We start from the raw sequence: 16,055 nt of genomic DNA, 5'->3' as shown, positions 1-16,055 counted from the left end.
TAAGTTATACAATAAAAAGTGTACTTTCAAAAAATTATAAGACTTCCGTTTACGTGACATACCTTAAAAAATATAAATTCTAGAGCAATTTAACATAGATTTTCATTTATTACGCCTCAAAATACATATATTTTGAGGTTTTTATGCTTATCCGACAGGTAAAAAATTTTAGCACTTTTTCCATAAATATAGTCGTGAAAATTAGCGATTTTTTCTCATTTTCAATTTTTTGGTTGTCATTTCAAATCTAGTAATCGCAACTTAATCAAAATTTCAGAGATTATAGAGAATTTTCTGGTGAATCGAACGACACTATAATAATTTTTATATAACTCTTGATTTTTAAGTTATACAATGAAAAGTGTACTATCAAAAAATTAGAGGATTTCGGTTTACCTAACATATCTTAAAAAATATAAATTCTAGAGGAATTTAACATAGATTTTCATTTATTACGCCTCAAAATACATATATTTTGAGGTTTTTATGACAATCCGACAGGTAAAATATTTTAGCACTTTTTCCAACATATAGTCGTGAAAATTAGCGATTTTTTCTCATTTCAATTTTTTGGTTGTCATTTCAAATCTAGTAATCGTAACTTAATCAAAATTTCAGAGATTATAGACAATTTTCTGGTGAATCGAACGACACTATAATAATTTTTATATAGATCTTGATTTTTAAGTTATACAATAAAAAGTGTACTTTCAAAAAATTAGAAGATTTCGGTTTACGTAACATACCTTAAAAAATATAAATTCTAGAGCAATTTAACATAAATTTTCCTTTATTACGCCTCAAAATACATATATTTTGAGGTTTTTATGCTTATCCGACAGGTAAAATATTTTAGCACTTTTTCCATACCAAATGACCAATATGAGAATAACCATAATTTTTAACTCGTACCACTATTTTTGATCACAGTGACAATTTAATGACCAGCAACTATGGCATAAATCTCAAAGCTAATATTGAGATATCTTAATAAGCTTGATATCAATGTTCTAATAGTCCAGACATGTTCAGGAAAACGACAACTAAATTTAATACTAATGACACTCCGACATTCCTTTGACACTTCCCGTACCTGCCAATAATTGGTCTGTTAAGTCAGATAGACGGTATTAAGATTATGAGTTGGTACCTGAGGCTTTTAAAATATCATTTACTGAAGCGTTTAACTGTACTATCTTTTTTGGTGAGAAGATATCCGAGGGACCGTGAAAATACTGATGAGTAACTTTCATTAGGGTTATCTAGCCTTTGACAGATGGTGGAAGTCACTTTATTTTAACGCTTATGGCCAATAAATGGTGCTAAATCACACAGATCCATTTTTGTAGTAAAAATTGTCTCGAAAAATTTTCGGGAAATTTTACTCAATAAGTTGAGGCCTAATCCCCTTAAGGCCTAGTCCAAAAATTGCTACCGAGAGATCCTGATCAACGAGTTGAGTACAGTAATGCAATCGTAAGGCTGTCTGGTGAAATTGACGATTTTTCGTCTAAATTGATAATGAGCAACGAAGCCCATTATCTTCTCAGTGACCACGTCAATAAACAGAACAGTCGGTTTTGGGGAACACAGAATCCTCAATTAATTCATGACACATCATTGCATCCACTAAAAACAACTTTATGGTGTGGTATTCATGCTGGAAACAACATTGGTCTGTAGTTGTTTGGTGGTAGATTAAGTCAGATTAAAGTCAATTGCTAGTCGTATACTAATTTTGATAAATAAATTTAAGAAAAAAAGAATTACGTGAACCAAAAATAGTGTTTCCAAACTTATCAACGCTAGTGTATGAAGTGAGGATGTCGTCTTAATTGCTGGTGGCGAGACCGAAAGTTCAGGCGTCCTGCAATATCTCCAAATTAACCGAGCACTCGGGCAGTGCGGGTTGGTGTCCCTTAGCCGACGCCAAGTACGCCTTGGCCAGGTGAATCTTACCCATACGATGGTGTAAAACTGCCAAATTGTTAAAAGCGGCTGCATGAGAAACGTCCACCGAGAGGCAGAGGTTCAGGCATTGGATGGCCAGGCCTATATCACCTGCCGCCTGTAAAATCACGAAAATATCAGTTCTAAAAGGTGTACACACAGAAATCGGTTTGCTTTGGCGTCGTTTGATAAAATGGTTTGGTTCAATACAGTCGATAAAACTCGATAACAAAAGTATACACGGTCTTGGACCTCAGCAACCAACAGCTGTTGATAAGGTAAGTTAAGGGACTGAATACAAATCACCAACACATTTTTTTTAATTCTATTTTTCGAAATATACAATAAATTCATTATTTAACTATTTTTGACCGTCAACGTCAACGTCAAATTTGTTGAACTAAAAAGTCTCTTAAGAGTCCTTCCAGTTTAAGGAGAAAACACAATTTGGTAAATACAATATAATTTATTTTCTCTTTTTTTGCGTAAGTTTGTTTTTTTAATGAATGATATAAAAAATATATAAATGAAAGACGTAAATTCGATACGTTGAACATAAAAAGAATTTTCCTGTGTGTGTGGTAATTTAATTATTACTAGAAAGATGTCCTTGAATGATAAATATATGTTAATGATTAATATAATCATAAAAAATAGAAAAAATTAAAATATTTATACTTTACTCGCAGGAATCTTATTATGATGTCTGAAATATTTAACTGTGATTTCTATTTTGCAAATGGTAATTACAAAAAAAACATGTCAATATTATGAATTGTTTTTCTTATCTTTCATTGAAGGGAATTACATTTATTGATACTCTACATAGTACAAAATTTGTGAAATAATATAGAGAAAGTACTTCACAACTGGTGAGAGAAAAGATGTTTAATAATAATCTCATATAAAATAATTATTAACAACATGAAAATATTAAGCTTGCCAACTAATTTTATTTTATTCATAGAATAATGCAAACATTTCAAAATGTGACGAACACATCAACATGTAAAAATAACCACCCATTAAACGCACTATACTCAACAGTCGCTTCTTAGCTTCTTTCCGAAAAGAAGCATAGGTTCGACCTAAAATATAAAGTAAAACACATTTCAGAGAAAAGTCACTTACCTATGTTATTCTTTAGACAACAGATATATGACTAGTACTCCTTCTAGCATAATATCCTCTTATAAAGACTGTGTCTCTTCCATCCAAATCATCTTGCACTTGTCAGCTGTTTGATATCTCTTAGCGAATCCATAAATAGAATACTAAAGCCGTACAAACATAAGAGTTTTATATTATATTCTTACCATAAACTTCGTATTTATTCCAATATTATTCGTATTTTCTTCCTTATCATAACTTTTTTTATTATGTTACCGGCCATACTTACAATAATTTGTTACATCTTGGTACACATTGATTTTTAGGAAAAGAACACTACACGTACCGTCAAAAAATGATTCAAAAGACATTTTATTTTGGCATGCCATTGTTAAAAAGTTATAGACAAAAGAATACAGGGCTCCGAACCAAACGATAAAACCATCAAATGATTTTTGGAGACCGAAACTTTCCGAGAATAACCGAACGCATCACGAATCGATTTCGATCACTGCGAACGGCGAGATTTTCGCCGAATCCATTCCGAATCTTCGCGCAGACCCCAAACGTTCGCTTCGTTCAACTCTGTACTCACCATAAGACGTAAAATTCGACATGCCTCAAGGTCGCTCCAAACTTGGGTACTTTTTTCCACTGAGATAGACAATATGTTGAAAGAAAAACGGACATATCCTAAAATAATGGAGCCATCCCGGTAGAGATGCCGATGAGGACGAAAAAGGAGAATCCATATATAGATGCGAGACGAGACAACGCAAAAATATGCCCATTGATGCCGGCCGGGTTGGTTCATGCGTTCAAGCTAGACCGCCACTGGCTCTGATTTAAAATTTAAATCCTTCTATGTTTTATGTAAAGCGTATCTGGTTCTTCTACGGGATACTTAGAATATCGAATAGGGTGTCCGAAGCGTTCCTCTTCGCTCGAAAGAACTGAGTAGTTCGTTCTGGACGATTTTTCGGTTTGCATCCGGAAAAGATCACGATACGATGACCAACTTCAAACTGCCAGCTCATTAGATAGAGTCTACAGTAGAGTAGAGATCTACAGTCTATCCAATCAGAGCGGTGAACTCACGCCATAAAAAATGATGACGATGCCAAAAATTACATTGATTATTATTGAGAATTTTACGTAGAATGTGATACTATTATAACAACTTTTACATAGTTTAGTTCTTAAGTTCTTATCTTAAAAAAAACTGTGTTTGAAAAGTGAGTAGATTTCACATAGATTTTCATGTTTTTTTTCCACCCCAAAATACATATATATTGTGAGTTTTATCTTTAACCGAGAGGTAAACATTTTTAGAACTTTTTCCATATATAAAGTCGTGAAAGTTAGCGTTTTGTTATTATTTTCAGATTTACTGCTGTTATTTCCATCCAAATTACAGCAGGTTAATGAAAATTATGTGGATTATAAAGAATTTTACGTTGAATCGTATAGCAGTATAATAATATTTATACAGCCTTTAGTTTTTATGTTATTCAAAGAAAACTGTGTTTACTAAAAGTGTGCGGATTACAGTTCACGTCACATATCTCAAAAATTATAAACTTCACAACAATTTGACATGAATTTTCGTTTCTTTCGCCCTTCGTACTTTGAGAGTTTTATCTTTATCCGAGAGAAAAAAAAATTGGCACTTTCTCGTTATTTACTGCTGTCATTTCCATTCAAATAACAGCAGGTTAATGAAAATTATATGAAGTATAAAAAAATTTACGTAGAATAGAATAGTGATATAATACAATTTATACAGCGTTTAGTTTTTAAGTTATTCAATGAAAACTGTGTTTTCGAGTGAGTGTAATTCACTTTACATCATATATCTTAAAAATTATAAATTCCACAACAATTTGACATCGATTTTCGTATCTTTCACCCAATAATACATGTATTTTGACAGTTTTGTCTTTACACAAGAGGTAAAAAATTTTTGCACTTTTTCCATATATAATGATAATGTGCAATTTCTTGTCATTTTCAGAATTACTACAGTCAGTTCCATTTAAATAACAGTAGGTTAATGAAAATTATATAGATTATAAAGAATTTTACGTTGAATCGTATGGTAATTTAGTAATTTTCATACAACCTTTAGTTCTTAAGTCATTCAAAGAAAACTGTGTTTTCGACAAATGAGTGAATTTCAATTTACGTCACATAACTTAAAAAGTACAAATTCTACAGCAGTTTAACATAGACTTTTGATCATTTCGCATCAGGGTATATATATTTTGACAGTTTTATCTTTATACGAGAGGTAAAAAATGTTGACACTGTTTCCATATATAATGATAATGTGCGATTTCTTGTCATTTTCAGAATTACTAGAGTCAGTTCCATTCAAATAACAGTAGGTTATATATTTCGGGCTATATATATATGTAGGTAGGTATATATATTTTAACAGTTTTATCTTTATACGAGACTTAGAAAATATCGCACTTTTTCTGTGCTTAATTTTCAATAGTCTTGCTGTTATTTCCATTTAAATAATCGCAAAAATAATTAAAATTACATGGATTATAAAGAATTTTGTGTAAAATCGAACGACAATATAATAATTATTATAAAACCTTTAGTTTCCAAGTTACAGAAAGATAAGTGTTTTCGAAAAGTGAGTGATGTCTACGTCACATATCTTAATAATTATAAATGCCAAACCAATTTTACAATTACGGCCACTAACACCTACTACTAATTTACCAATTAATAGTAGCTAAGTCAGGAATAATACACTAATTTTGAAAATCCACTACAACAATCAAGTTTTTCTAGTATAAGAACTACCAAACAAATTCAGGAAATTACGAAAGGGCGAATATGTCTCTAGTTGTTTATATTACGGTCATATTTTATTTAATAGCGACGGTAATAGTAACGCAAGTCATTTAAATTGTATAGAGAAGTCTACGTAGGCAGAGGGATTCATTAAGGCATTAGTTATGCGAGTGCCTCGTTATTCTTCGGCCTATGCGAGCACGGAGTGGTCACATTAGTGCGTCCGATACTAGACGGTTGTTAAAACTGCTCGATTTTAACATTCAAAATGATCCTCGATGGTATTAATATTAACGGGGAAGGGCCCGGATAATTGTCGATGGTAATTCGTGGTGTTGGCCCCATGGGCATGGCCGAAGATGTAATATTTATAAGATCGAAACTACCAGAGACGGAGCTCTTAGATTGTCATCAACTTTGCCATCAACAACAACAACATCGGGCCTTATGGGACTAGCGCGCTGTTGCCTGCCATATCCAGATCTTTTGAAAAACTACGTTATCTGTAAATATATCAGATATCAATTTTTCAATCTGGATATCACCACTCATTAATCGATCAAGTGCATAGAGTATCGCCAGGCTCCTTACAGTCGTTTGACTGACCCACAATATGACTGTTGCCTCAGAGCTGTTATCAATTGCTTCAGTTGTATCTTGTTGTTGTCGAAAGAAAATTTAGAGTATCGCCTGAAAGGGCATTTTCAACAATCAAATACATAACAGGTCAATTGAAAAGTCTCCGGCCTACCATAGTAAAACACATCTTTTTGGCAAAATTAGTTTTTTTATTCAACGTAATTCCCTTCAAGGGTGATACATTGATTATGGCGACTCGCCAACTTTTCGATACCATTTTTGTAGTACGATTTGTCCTTTGCTTCAAAATAGGCCTCAGTTTCGTCGATCACCTCTTCACTCGACGAAAATTTCTTCCCGGCGAGCATTCTTTTGAGATATGAGAACAGGAAATAGTCGCTGGGGGCCATATCTGGAGAATATGGTGGATGCGGAAGCAATTCGAAGCCCAATTCATGGATTTTTGATACGATGCATTTGTCTTGGTGAAGCAGCACTTTCTTTTTCTTTTCGACAACAAATGATCAATGTGAACCAGGCATTGATCGGAAAACGTCTAGAATGTGCCCGAAGACACAGTAAAATAATTTTACAGCACGATGACGCGCCGTTTCATAGAGCAAAACCGGTCAAGGCACTTGGATGGAACATATTAGCGCAGCCGCCGTATTCTCCAGAACTCGCCTCGTCCATCTATCAACTTTTCGCATAAATGAGACACGCACTTTGATCCATAAGTTGCTTGAAAGATGGCCAAGATGTATAAAGTCAAATGACTAATACGATATCCTCGATTTTTTTATGATTAGGATATAACCAGAAGCCATATGGAACTAAATAAGATGAACAACACGACTGCGAAATGATATATATCGAATTCCTGATGAAAAAACAATTTCTAATTTAAATACAGCTAATATGAAATTATAACTTATAAATTGTGTAATAATAATTTCAAAAACAAATAAAAACAAAACCTTACTGCCCTTACTTACTCAAGACAATAGTAACTCAATCAAGGAGGCATAGGGCCATTAGAATTACTACCATTGATGGAAAATGGATTCTAATTGACTAAATATTCATAATTTGTACATCATATACTCTTAGAAACCTTTAAAATCATTATTTATAATAATATAGCATAAAGAGATTTGAAAAAATCGCATAATTTTTCAGAAAACAAGTGCAATTATATTTTGGGTGTGACGTATCACTTTCGTAAACGTTACTTTGGTAAACTATTTGTTTGCTGTTTCGCAATTGTAAAATCAGTGTTGTACCACAAAGTACAAAAATTTAAGTAGAAAAATGAAACGTTAGACTTTTTGCATCCTTTTACCATTCAATATTATCCATATTTAACAATTAAAACACAATATTGAGTTAAAATATTCACAAATATACATATTTTGTAGTAATACATAACATTTAAAAAAAATACAAAACGCACCACTACTAAACCCTTTAGAAAAATTTAGAAAAGGAAAATAAAAAATTGTTTTTATTTTATGATTATGACAAAATCACAGCAAAAAATAAATACTACATACTTCAGATATAAGTATCGATTGTTTTTAATTTACTTTTAATTATCAGTCACCAATTACTTTTCAAGTACTTTCTAAATTGTTTAATAATGAAGCGTTTTAAATTACATTGCAGAACAGATAAAAAATATCAATGAATACCGATCACACGTAACGGGCAAGTCATTCAATTCAATACCCCAGAAGTAATCAGAAAGAAGACGAAAGAGAAACGTCATACTGCAAGTGAGTACATCAAAAAGACAATAAAAAGAAAATATTACACAAAAATATTAATACAAAAATTTCGGAGCTCCAAAATTTTCCAATACATCAAATACAAAGATCAAAGAAGAAGAATTTATATCAACAGGTAATATTTGACACGCATAGCTAATGAATTAATGTATTCTGTCGCCTATATGAGCTCCTACATAGCATAAAACTTAAATATGTTACATATAGAAGGCAAACATTATTAAGCAAAATACGACTATCAAAAAAAATGGTATCACTATACACCTATTAATTATAACATTACCTTTAAACTGACGAACAAGGATCATCTTAAGAGCTCAATTATTGACAAAAACTTATTAGTTTTCTATATTTTACAGTAAATTCAATCATTAACGTTCACATTATTTTAAAACAGGTGCAATTACACTAGACACTAACGAGAACGGTAAATAATATCCACGTACTTTTAACCCATGTAATTTTTTGTCGGATAAACCTTTTTTTGGTGCTAGTAACTGAGGTATTACAACGAATCCAAAATGTAATATTGAACCTACAGCGAAAGGGTTAGCGTTAAACTGTCACTTTCGAAATGACATTTAAAAAGGGACCGATATTACCGGCTTCATCGATGTAAAAAAATGCATTTATAATAAAAGAAACGTTTTAATTAATATTTGAAAAAATATGTTGCAATTCGATATAATTACAATAATGCTGATTAAAATTTAAGGGAAAAAATCTGATAGAAAAAATACTTACTATCGCAACGTAAGAAAGATTGTACCAAACATCAGCCTTAATCAGCGGATCTGTCGCCAAATCCAGAGCTCTCTGAAAACAAGCCAAGGTCAAGTCCAGCTGTTGCGAATACAAACAGCATAAACCCAAATTGTTGTAGAGTTCTGGCGAATGCGCGCCCATTGATAAAACTCTCCTAAAATTGGCAAAGTAAACCCGGTCTGTAACATGTAACGTAAAGTAATGTTACCTGTAATATCGTAGAGCCAGTTCCGGTTGATTGTTGTAAAAATGATACATCCCTATGCAAGCTATGGCCTCGGTATTCATGGCATCTTCGATAACGACGCTCCTGTAGTATTTCACGGAGGATTGGGATTCGTTCAGGGCCTCGTTTATTCGGGCTAGTTCGGTTAAAATGGCCACGTCCTGGGGGAATACCTCCAAACCTTGTTTTAAGATGTTTATCGCTGTTAACGGTTGATCTGAAGATATAAACACTTGATAAACATCGCACAGTCTCTTTAGAATGACAGATGAGGAAAACATGAACGAAGGTTAAGTGCCCTAATAATAGTCTAAGAGCTAGCAACGTTTTTGAGAAAGAATTTCAGATAAGCTGATCGTCTGGCATCTGACTGACGGCAGGGGTTGCCTTTACCAGTGCGCATCGTCCCTATACAGGTAAAATACTCAATTTTTAAATTAAGAATGGATAAATTATAATGACTTTTGATAAGCTTTTGAAATTCTCTTTTCTAGCTCCCGTACTATATGTCTTTTATCGATATGTTATATCCTTATTTTGTATATTTTATTATTTTCTCCTAATAACAATTGGTTAATATAGGCAACATAACTATGGCAACTTATGTTGACTTAAAACATCTACAACTGTCAATTTTCGTTGATGTTTTGTAACAGAATGTGATGTTAAGGTTGGATATATAAAAATAATCCGATAGCCTGACCGTGGTTATTTATCAATTTTGTTGGAGGAACTTAGATTTGTAAAAAGCGATGAAAAATCCTGACTTTGATAGACTGGCATTTCTAAAGAAACTAATTGGTTAGAGGACACGACTGTAAACCGAATCCTAATTAAAGAGCTTTATACGCTCGCTGTAGGCGAAGCAATAAACTCATATTTCATGAAATTCTCGAGGTCTGTCTAGCGCATAATTATTGTTTAAATAAATGTTTGCGCCACCAACTTGAAAGCCCATTATTTTCCGGAACATGCACTGATAGCTACTGAAATATCGCCGCTTTAACATAATATAAAACGGATTATAATCGAACAATCGAATATTTTCCAGTAAAAGTGTAAATACAATTAAATTTACGTGGTTTCAACCATATATTGATTTCGAACAAAACATTAACTATTGAATATCCACTCTGAATTGTTTTAAAAAGAAAAAATAATGTGACTTTCAACTGACAGTTAGCGTCAGGATCTGACATATACGTCAATTATTCTTTTTTTCTCTCTTTTCTTGGAAAATTAATATATCTTAATATTATTTAAGTGACAGAACTACAGTTCCATTATCTAAAACATTTTTTAAAATTATATTGAGCATAGAGTAGTAATAAAATAATAAAATGGTCTATAATATCTACTGATTCAACGAAAAATGAATGTAACTTTTAATTGACAGGGTCTGACATATACGTCAATTCTTCTTCTTTTTAATTTTTTGGCAAATTAATATTTTTATATTATTTGAATGACAGAAACATAGTTATTTAAAACATATTTTTCGACAACAATGAATTGAAATCTTTTTACGAAAAAATAAATTTTGTTAACCTTAGTTAAAAGTTATTTCTGGTCCCCAACGGCATAATATACTCACCCATCCTGATGTAGATCCTGACTAATCTTATATAACTCTCGACATGCTGGTGTTGTTTCAAGGCACTTCTAGTTTGTTGCTCGGCATCACGCACTAGATTCAAGGCACTGTAACATTTGGCCAACTGGATCTTCCAGTACCAGTCCTAAGGGCCGAAGAAGTCATTATTATTAACGACGGTCAAGTTGAGCAAGCATACCTTAAATTCGCAGGCCTGGGTCGCCAGTACCGCTAGCTCCATGGCATTTCTCACGTCCCCCTCGTGATAAAACAAATATTCGAACAGGGCTTTGTTTAACGTTTTATTTTTGGCGTATTTGGCCAGATTCAATCTCGACACTTGTATAAACGGTCCTGAAATATGGCAAGTCTTAAATTATCATAAAATGTTTACCAACAGAACAAAAGTATTATCAAAGTTAACTTTAAAAAATTTCGACAATATCTGCATTATATTTTAAGAGATGAAAAATTGAGTAATATGTACCAAAGATATTTTACGCTCAAGGTTTATACAGCTTTTAATTAATTCTACATTATTTTTATTAATCAGGCATCCTTACATCGTTAGAAAATGTACTAGATGGCATTGTTTATATCCTAATGACTCATCAACCTTTATTTCATTAAAAATGAAGCTGATCAACAAACAACTAAGAAAAATATGCCCGCTGACACCAAAAAAACAATATATGGAATAAGTACCATCTTTTTGAGTCAACATTGCTGCCGTTCCAAGACGAATCGCTCGAGCTGATTGGCCCGTGGAACCTCTCGAGGTCCTCAAACGCTCCAGAGCCGATCCCGGCCGACCTGCTTGTGTCCCAGGGCGCATCACTCCTGATATAGGTCTTCCGGTTGCTGTCCTAGGTCTGGCGCTAATTTATTGAACACAATTATATGAATTAGCCAGCAAAAAACGAGTAATATTGTACCCCAGAGCGGTGAAAGGAACTGCAGCTGTTGAAGACGTTTTTAAAGATGTACCAGGTCGGGGCGCCGAAGCCACCACGTTTTCATCCAGAACGTCTTCTTGCGCCGCGTCTTCGCTCTCCAAATCGTCAACGTAAACCTAAAACATTACCTCATATTCGTATTAACTAATATATTTATTATGCAACTCTAAATTAACATTACTCTTTGCGTCATCGCTCGCATTTTCAAACACCAAGCTGCCTGATCTAACGGTTGCTTATCTAATATGCTGCTGCATATTTCAATGCACTTATCATAATGTCTTCTACGAAAGAGGCTTAGCGCCAGATACATCGGATCCATGATAATAAAGTACAGTCAACCTAGCTGCATCAGTAAACTCTGATATATTTATATTTGTATTTGTATACATACTTAATTCCATAGCAACATAATTTCTTAAAATATAAAAAAAATTAATTATTATTTCTTTAACAGAAAATTCAGAAAAATATATATTACTTAACATATTATAAACGAACCTAGATATTAATTTAAACAATTTTTTGAATTTTATACTATATGTATATTTGGTTGTATAAAAAATAACTTCTAGTAAAATAAATACTGCAATGCGGATTGCAGAAAACATCGGAATGTGAGTGATTACTGTCAATATTTTAACAAGTAAAATTATATTATCTTGCTACCAAAAATTTTCGGTAAAACGTGACTGATTTAATGATAACATCAATTATAATTCATGTATTATGTCTCATCTTTACTTTCAGCGTAGGTAGATAGGCGCGACAATGGAGAGGTTAGGAGACCCAGTTTTGGTGGCAAAAATTCAAAAATTTTTCGGTGTAGAAACAAACTTTAAACCAGATTATAATGCCGACAGTAGGCATACCGACAAAAAGTATGTTATTAGAAACAAATATTGGTATTATCTCTTTCTGTTTGGAACGGCGTTAGGTGATGAAGTCTTTTATACTGGATTTATTCCATTTTGGTTTTGGAATATTGATGGTGCTGTTGGTAGAAGGGTTGTGTTAGTTTGGACATTAGTAATGTATATAGGTAAGAAGTGATTTAATTCATATGCTCCTTTAAAACTTCTAATATATTTCAGGTCAAGGAGTTAAAGATATCATAAGGTGGCCACGTCCTGGTCCTCCAGTAGTACAATTACAAAGCAAATGGGCATTGGAATATGGATTTCCATCCACCCATGCTATGGTGGGTGTTTCTATACCATTCTCAGTCTTACTATATACTATGAATAGATACGAATACAATGTACCTTTGGGTTTAGCAGCAGCAATCTTATGGTGTAGTGTTATATGTGTCAGTAGATTATATCTTGGCATGCATAGTGTATTGGTATGTAATCACTTTGAAATGTTATCAATATTTTGATAAGGCACTTCAACTGTAGGACATAATTGCCGGTTTGGCTTTATCTATTGCTCTTATGGTACCTTTGGTACCGGCCATCGATTATATAGATAACTACATCCTCACCAACCCAACATCACCTATATTGATATTAACGATTTCTATCTTGATGATTGTTTATTATCCCAATAGTGGTAAATGGACGCCAACAAGGTAAGACTTTTATCACACAAAAAGAAAGTTGATGCGTAATAGTTAAATGAATTATTCATCCAATATTTGCACTGAATTTGGAGACATTTATCTTGTTTAATTAGCTTTAAAAAAAGAGTATTATCAGCAAACAGAGGGGATAGTAATTATTTGAAAAAGTCTTTAAATTATTTATTATTACAATTAAATGTCTCAAATTAAAAATCAAGGGCACCTATTTTAGCTGTTTTCGTACAAATATTTGATTAAAATGTTACTAATATTGATATTGAATGTTCAAAGGTAACGACATATTTTATAAGAAAAGTAAAGATATAATATAAGGTTTTTCAATAAGGGCGGGTCGATGCTGGCAGTCTGTAGCAGGCATGTTATATTGGTGCTCATCGCGTGCCCGTTTGTTGGAATCAATATTAGAACTTGTACTGGGCTGTACTAACTCATTATCACTCGACTGTTGTTGCGACCCGGTATTTTATTTTGATGCCCCCTAACCTAGACCTAACCTAGCTCTAAATCAGACAAATCTACATGGCAAGTTTGAAAACTTTCCCTCCACTTGGATCAGAGTCGCCGTAGGAAGACAGGCAGACATTTAAACTGTGCTATATTCTGTAAACAATTTCGTAATAATACAAATAAGTTTCTCCAACGATTTCAATGGATTTCTGCATTGACGCCCTTTATTGAAAACCCTTTATTTATTAAAACCGTGTTCTATAACAAGTGTGTTTTTCTTAATTATAGAGGTGACACAACAATGATAATCTCTGTATGCGTGGGGGCACTGATGGGCGCCTGGTTAAACTACCAAACTGGTCTGATGACATCCTCCAATTTACCAGTACCACATGTGATAATGTGGCCATCACTAACCATGTGGGGTTGCCTAGTCTTGCGCACAATAATAGGTTTCTTTTTCGTGTTCCTAACCAGACAAATAGTGAAGCACTTCTCATATAGTTTTATCTGCGCGTTGCTCAAACAGGACGAGGAACAACTGAAGAGATCGGAGAACACCCTCGAGAACAAGCACAAGACCATCGCGGAATTGGGCTGCAAGTACGTGACCTGCGCCATGATCGGTTTCAACATCCTGTATTTGCTTCCGCAATTGTTCAGGCTGTTGAGAATCGAACGTCCCCGGTTTTTTACCGAAATCTAGGCGGCCATGGCTGTATCGTCAAAACGTCGTATCGTGCAATATAGGCGAGTAATATAAGCCCCATCCTCATCATTCCAAAAAACTTCGTATTCGTAGTTTTGTACATAAATTGTTTTATTTCTACCTGATAGTTCATTTATTTATGTCAAATGTGATGGTTAAAAATTACGATATAAGTAACAAGGCATTATTACTGAAGTTTGTGATAAATAACAAAAGATCGGAAAATGCTATGGTAACTTGATTCAAGATACGTTTATTGTTATTCAGAATCTCCAATATTGTGGTTGAATATTTCGCTATATTATATAACCTTATATATTATTATTATATCAGCATTATCGTTGTTTAAAGTATCGTAACTGGATAATTTTTGTATCTGTATTTGGCATAAATTATCTTTGACTTTTTCGGGTAATTTATATATATAAAATAATTGTCATAACTTATGTCTTAAATTTTAACCGGTGATTTTTTGTTAAACTTCCCTGTATGGGAAATCAAACGTTACATATCGTTATTGTACTTATATATTATCCTAGGTAATTTTTTTAATTCACACCATTGTTTCTACCTGTTGAATCGCTACAGTATTAAGAACAATCCTAGTGCCATAGTGGTATCTGCATCAGTTCACCCCTGATATTTCGACGTTCCGGTACACTTAATAAGTGCTTCTTATATAATGTGATATTTTCTAGTTTTATATATCGGAAATTGTTCATCTGTTGTTGTTCGCTTACATGGTGTTCAATTCTATTAGTCTAGTCGTGTGGTAATGGGATCCGGATAATTATCGACAAATCAAAAGAAATATTGGGTTGTTTTGCTTTCATTCTGTTTTGTCGAAATTATAAGCTTATTACCATGGTTCGCACTACATAGATTAGAAACAAATGTTATAGTTCACAGCAATTGTGCTTTGGAAGGTTGTTAAATACCTTAGCTCAATATTAAATAATTCACAGGAACACTTAGTATTTATTTAGACATAAGTATATGTAGCTGGCACTTTTTAACAATTGAATTTATTGACCTTGACAATAAAATCTTAGTGACCCCCAATAAGCTTTGTTTATTTTTCCCCTTATTATGCGACTTATACTGAATAATGTGCGTAATTGTGAATACAGATTCACTATTTACAAGTAACTACTATAATCACTTAACAATAAAGCATTCTCTGTTGTTGATCCACTATTTTCGACAATCGATTAAAAGCGCATTCGCCATTTTCTAAAAATTTCTAATTTGGAGAATCTAGATGACTTTGACTTTTTATTATTGTTGTTATTGCAATATCAGTAAATGTTAATCAGGCACTGCAGCATTATCCTGAATATATTCTCTATAGACTTATTTATAATACATAAATACCTTCGCCTTTTTTCAACACAATAAAAATACATATATTTCAAACAAAACTGTCTAGCAAACGATTTGTAGTTTTGAACAATATTTGTATTTGGATTTATAAATCAGTTTTAATAGTAGGTTAATGCACAAAATTTTATATAAACATGATTTGTATATTATTAT

At 32.9% G+C, this 16,055-nt stretch overlaps 2 protein-coding genes across 2 annotated transcripts; one reads left to right on the top strand and one right to left on the bottom strand.

The window, feature by feature from the left end:
- Positions 1-1,720: 1,720 nt before the first annotated feature.
- BBS8 (tetratricopeptide repeat protein 8) lies at positions 1,721-12,134 on the bottom strand. Its single transcript, XM_076409085.1, has 8 exons — positions 11,960-12,134; positions 11,758-11,894; positions 11,528-11,700; positions 11,022-11,176; positions 10,823-10,967; positions 9,211-9,445; positions 8,982-9,156; positions 1,721-2,068 (listed from the first exon to the last, which is right to left on the bottom strand). Exons 1-8 carry the CDS (start codon positions 12,098-12,100, stop codon positions 1,859-1,861), a joined length of 1,371 nt encoding a protein of 456 aa, XP_076265200.1. The 5' UTR covers positions 12,101-12,134; the 3' UTR covers positions 1,721-1,858.
- Positions 12,135-12,368: 234 nt separating this feature from the next.
- LOC143199336 (sphingosine-1-phosphate phosphatase 2) lies at positions 12,369-15,584 on the top strand. The gene is made up of 5 exons (XM_076409089.1): positions 12,369-12,459; positions 12,529-12,820; positions 12,873-13,123; positions 13,179-13,351; positions 14,099-15,584. The coding sequence occupies exons 2-5, from the start codon at positions 12,550-12,552 to the stop codon at positions 14,514-14,516; spliced, it is 1,113 nt and encodes a 370-aa protein (XP_076265204.1). The 5' UTR covers positions 12,369-12,459; positions 12,529-12,549; the 3' UTR covers positions 14,517-15,584.
- Positions 15,585-16,055: the final 471 nt, after the last annotated feature.

Source organism: Rhynchophorus ferrugineus, unplaced genomic scaffold, assembly GCF_030347505.1.
Source record: "Rhynchophorus ferrugineus isolate W39M unplaced genomic scaffold, kcgeb_rfMv2 rfM7, whole genome shotgun sequence".
Lineage (NCBI taxonomy): Eukaryota > Metazoa > Arthropoda > Insecta > Coleoptera > Curculionidae > Rhynchophorus > Rhynchophorus ferrugineus.
The sequence above is the reverse complement of the archived record's forward strand: the minus strand, read 5'-3'. Positions and strand labels throughout refer to the sequence as shown.

Excerpts from the sequence above, each read along its gene's own strand:
- BBS8 (XM_076409085.1), bottom strand. The coding sequence starts at position 12,100 with ATGGATCCGATGTATCTGGCGCTAAGCCTCTTTCGTAGAAGACATTAT. Across the intron at positions 11,895-11,959 it reads TGCGAGCGATGACGCAAAGA|GTTTACGTTGACGATTTGGA; the intron begins GTAATGTTAATT and ends GTAATGTTTTAG. Across the intron at positions 2,069-8,981 it reads ATCTTTCTTACGTTGCGATA|GCGGCAGGTGATATAGGCCT; the intron begins GTAAGTATTTTT and ends GTGATTTTACAG.
- LOC143199336 (XM_076409089.1), top strand. The coding sequence starts at position 12,550 with ATGGAGAGGTTAGGAGACCCAGTTTTGGTGGCAAAAATTCAAAAATTT. Across the intron at positions 13,124-13,178 it reads TTGGCATGCATAGTGTATTG|GACATAATTGCCGGTTTGGC; the intron begins GTATGTAATCAC and ends CTTCAACTGTAG. Across the intron at positions 13,352-14,098 it reads GGTAAATGGACGCCAACAAG|AGGTGACACAACAATGATAA; the intron begins GTAAGACTTTTA and ends TCTTAATTATAG.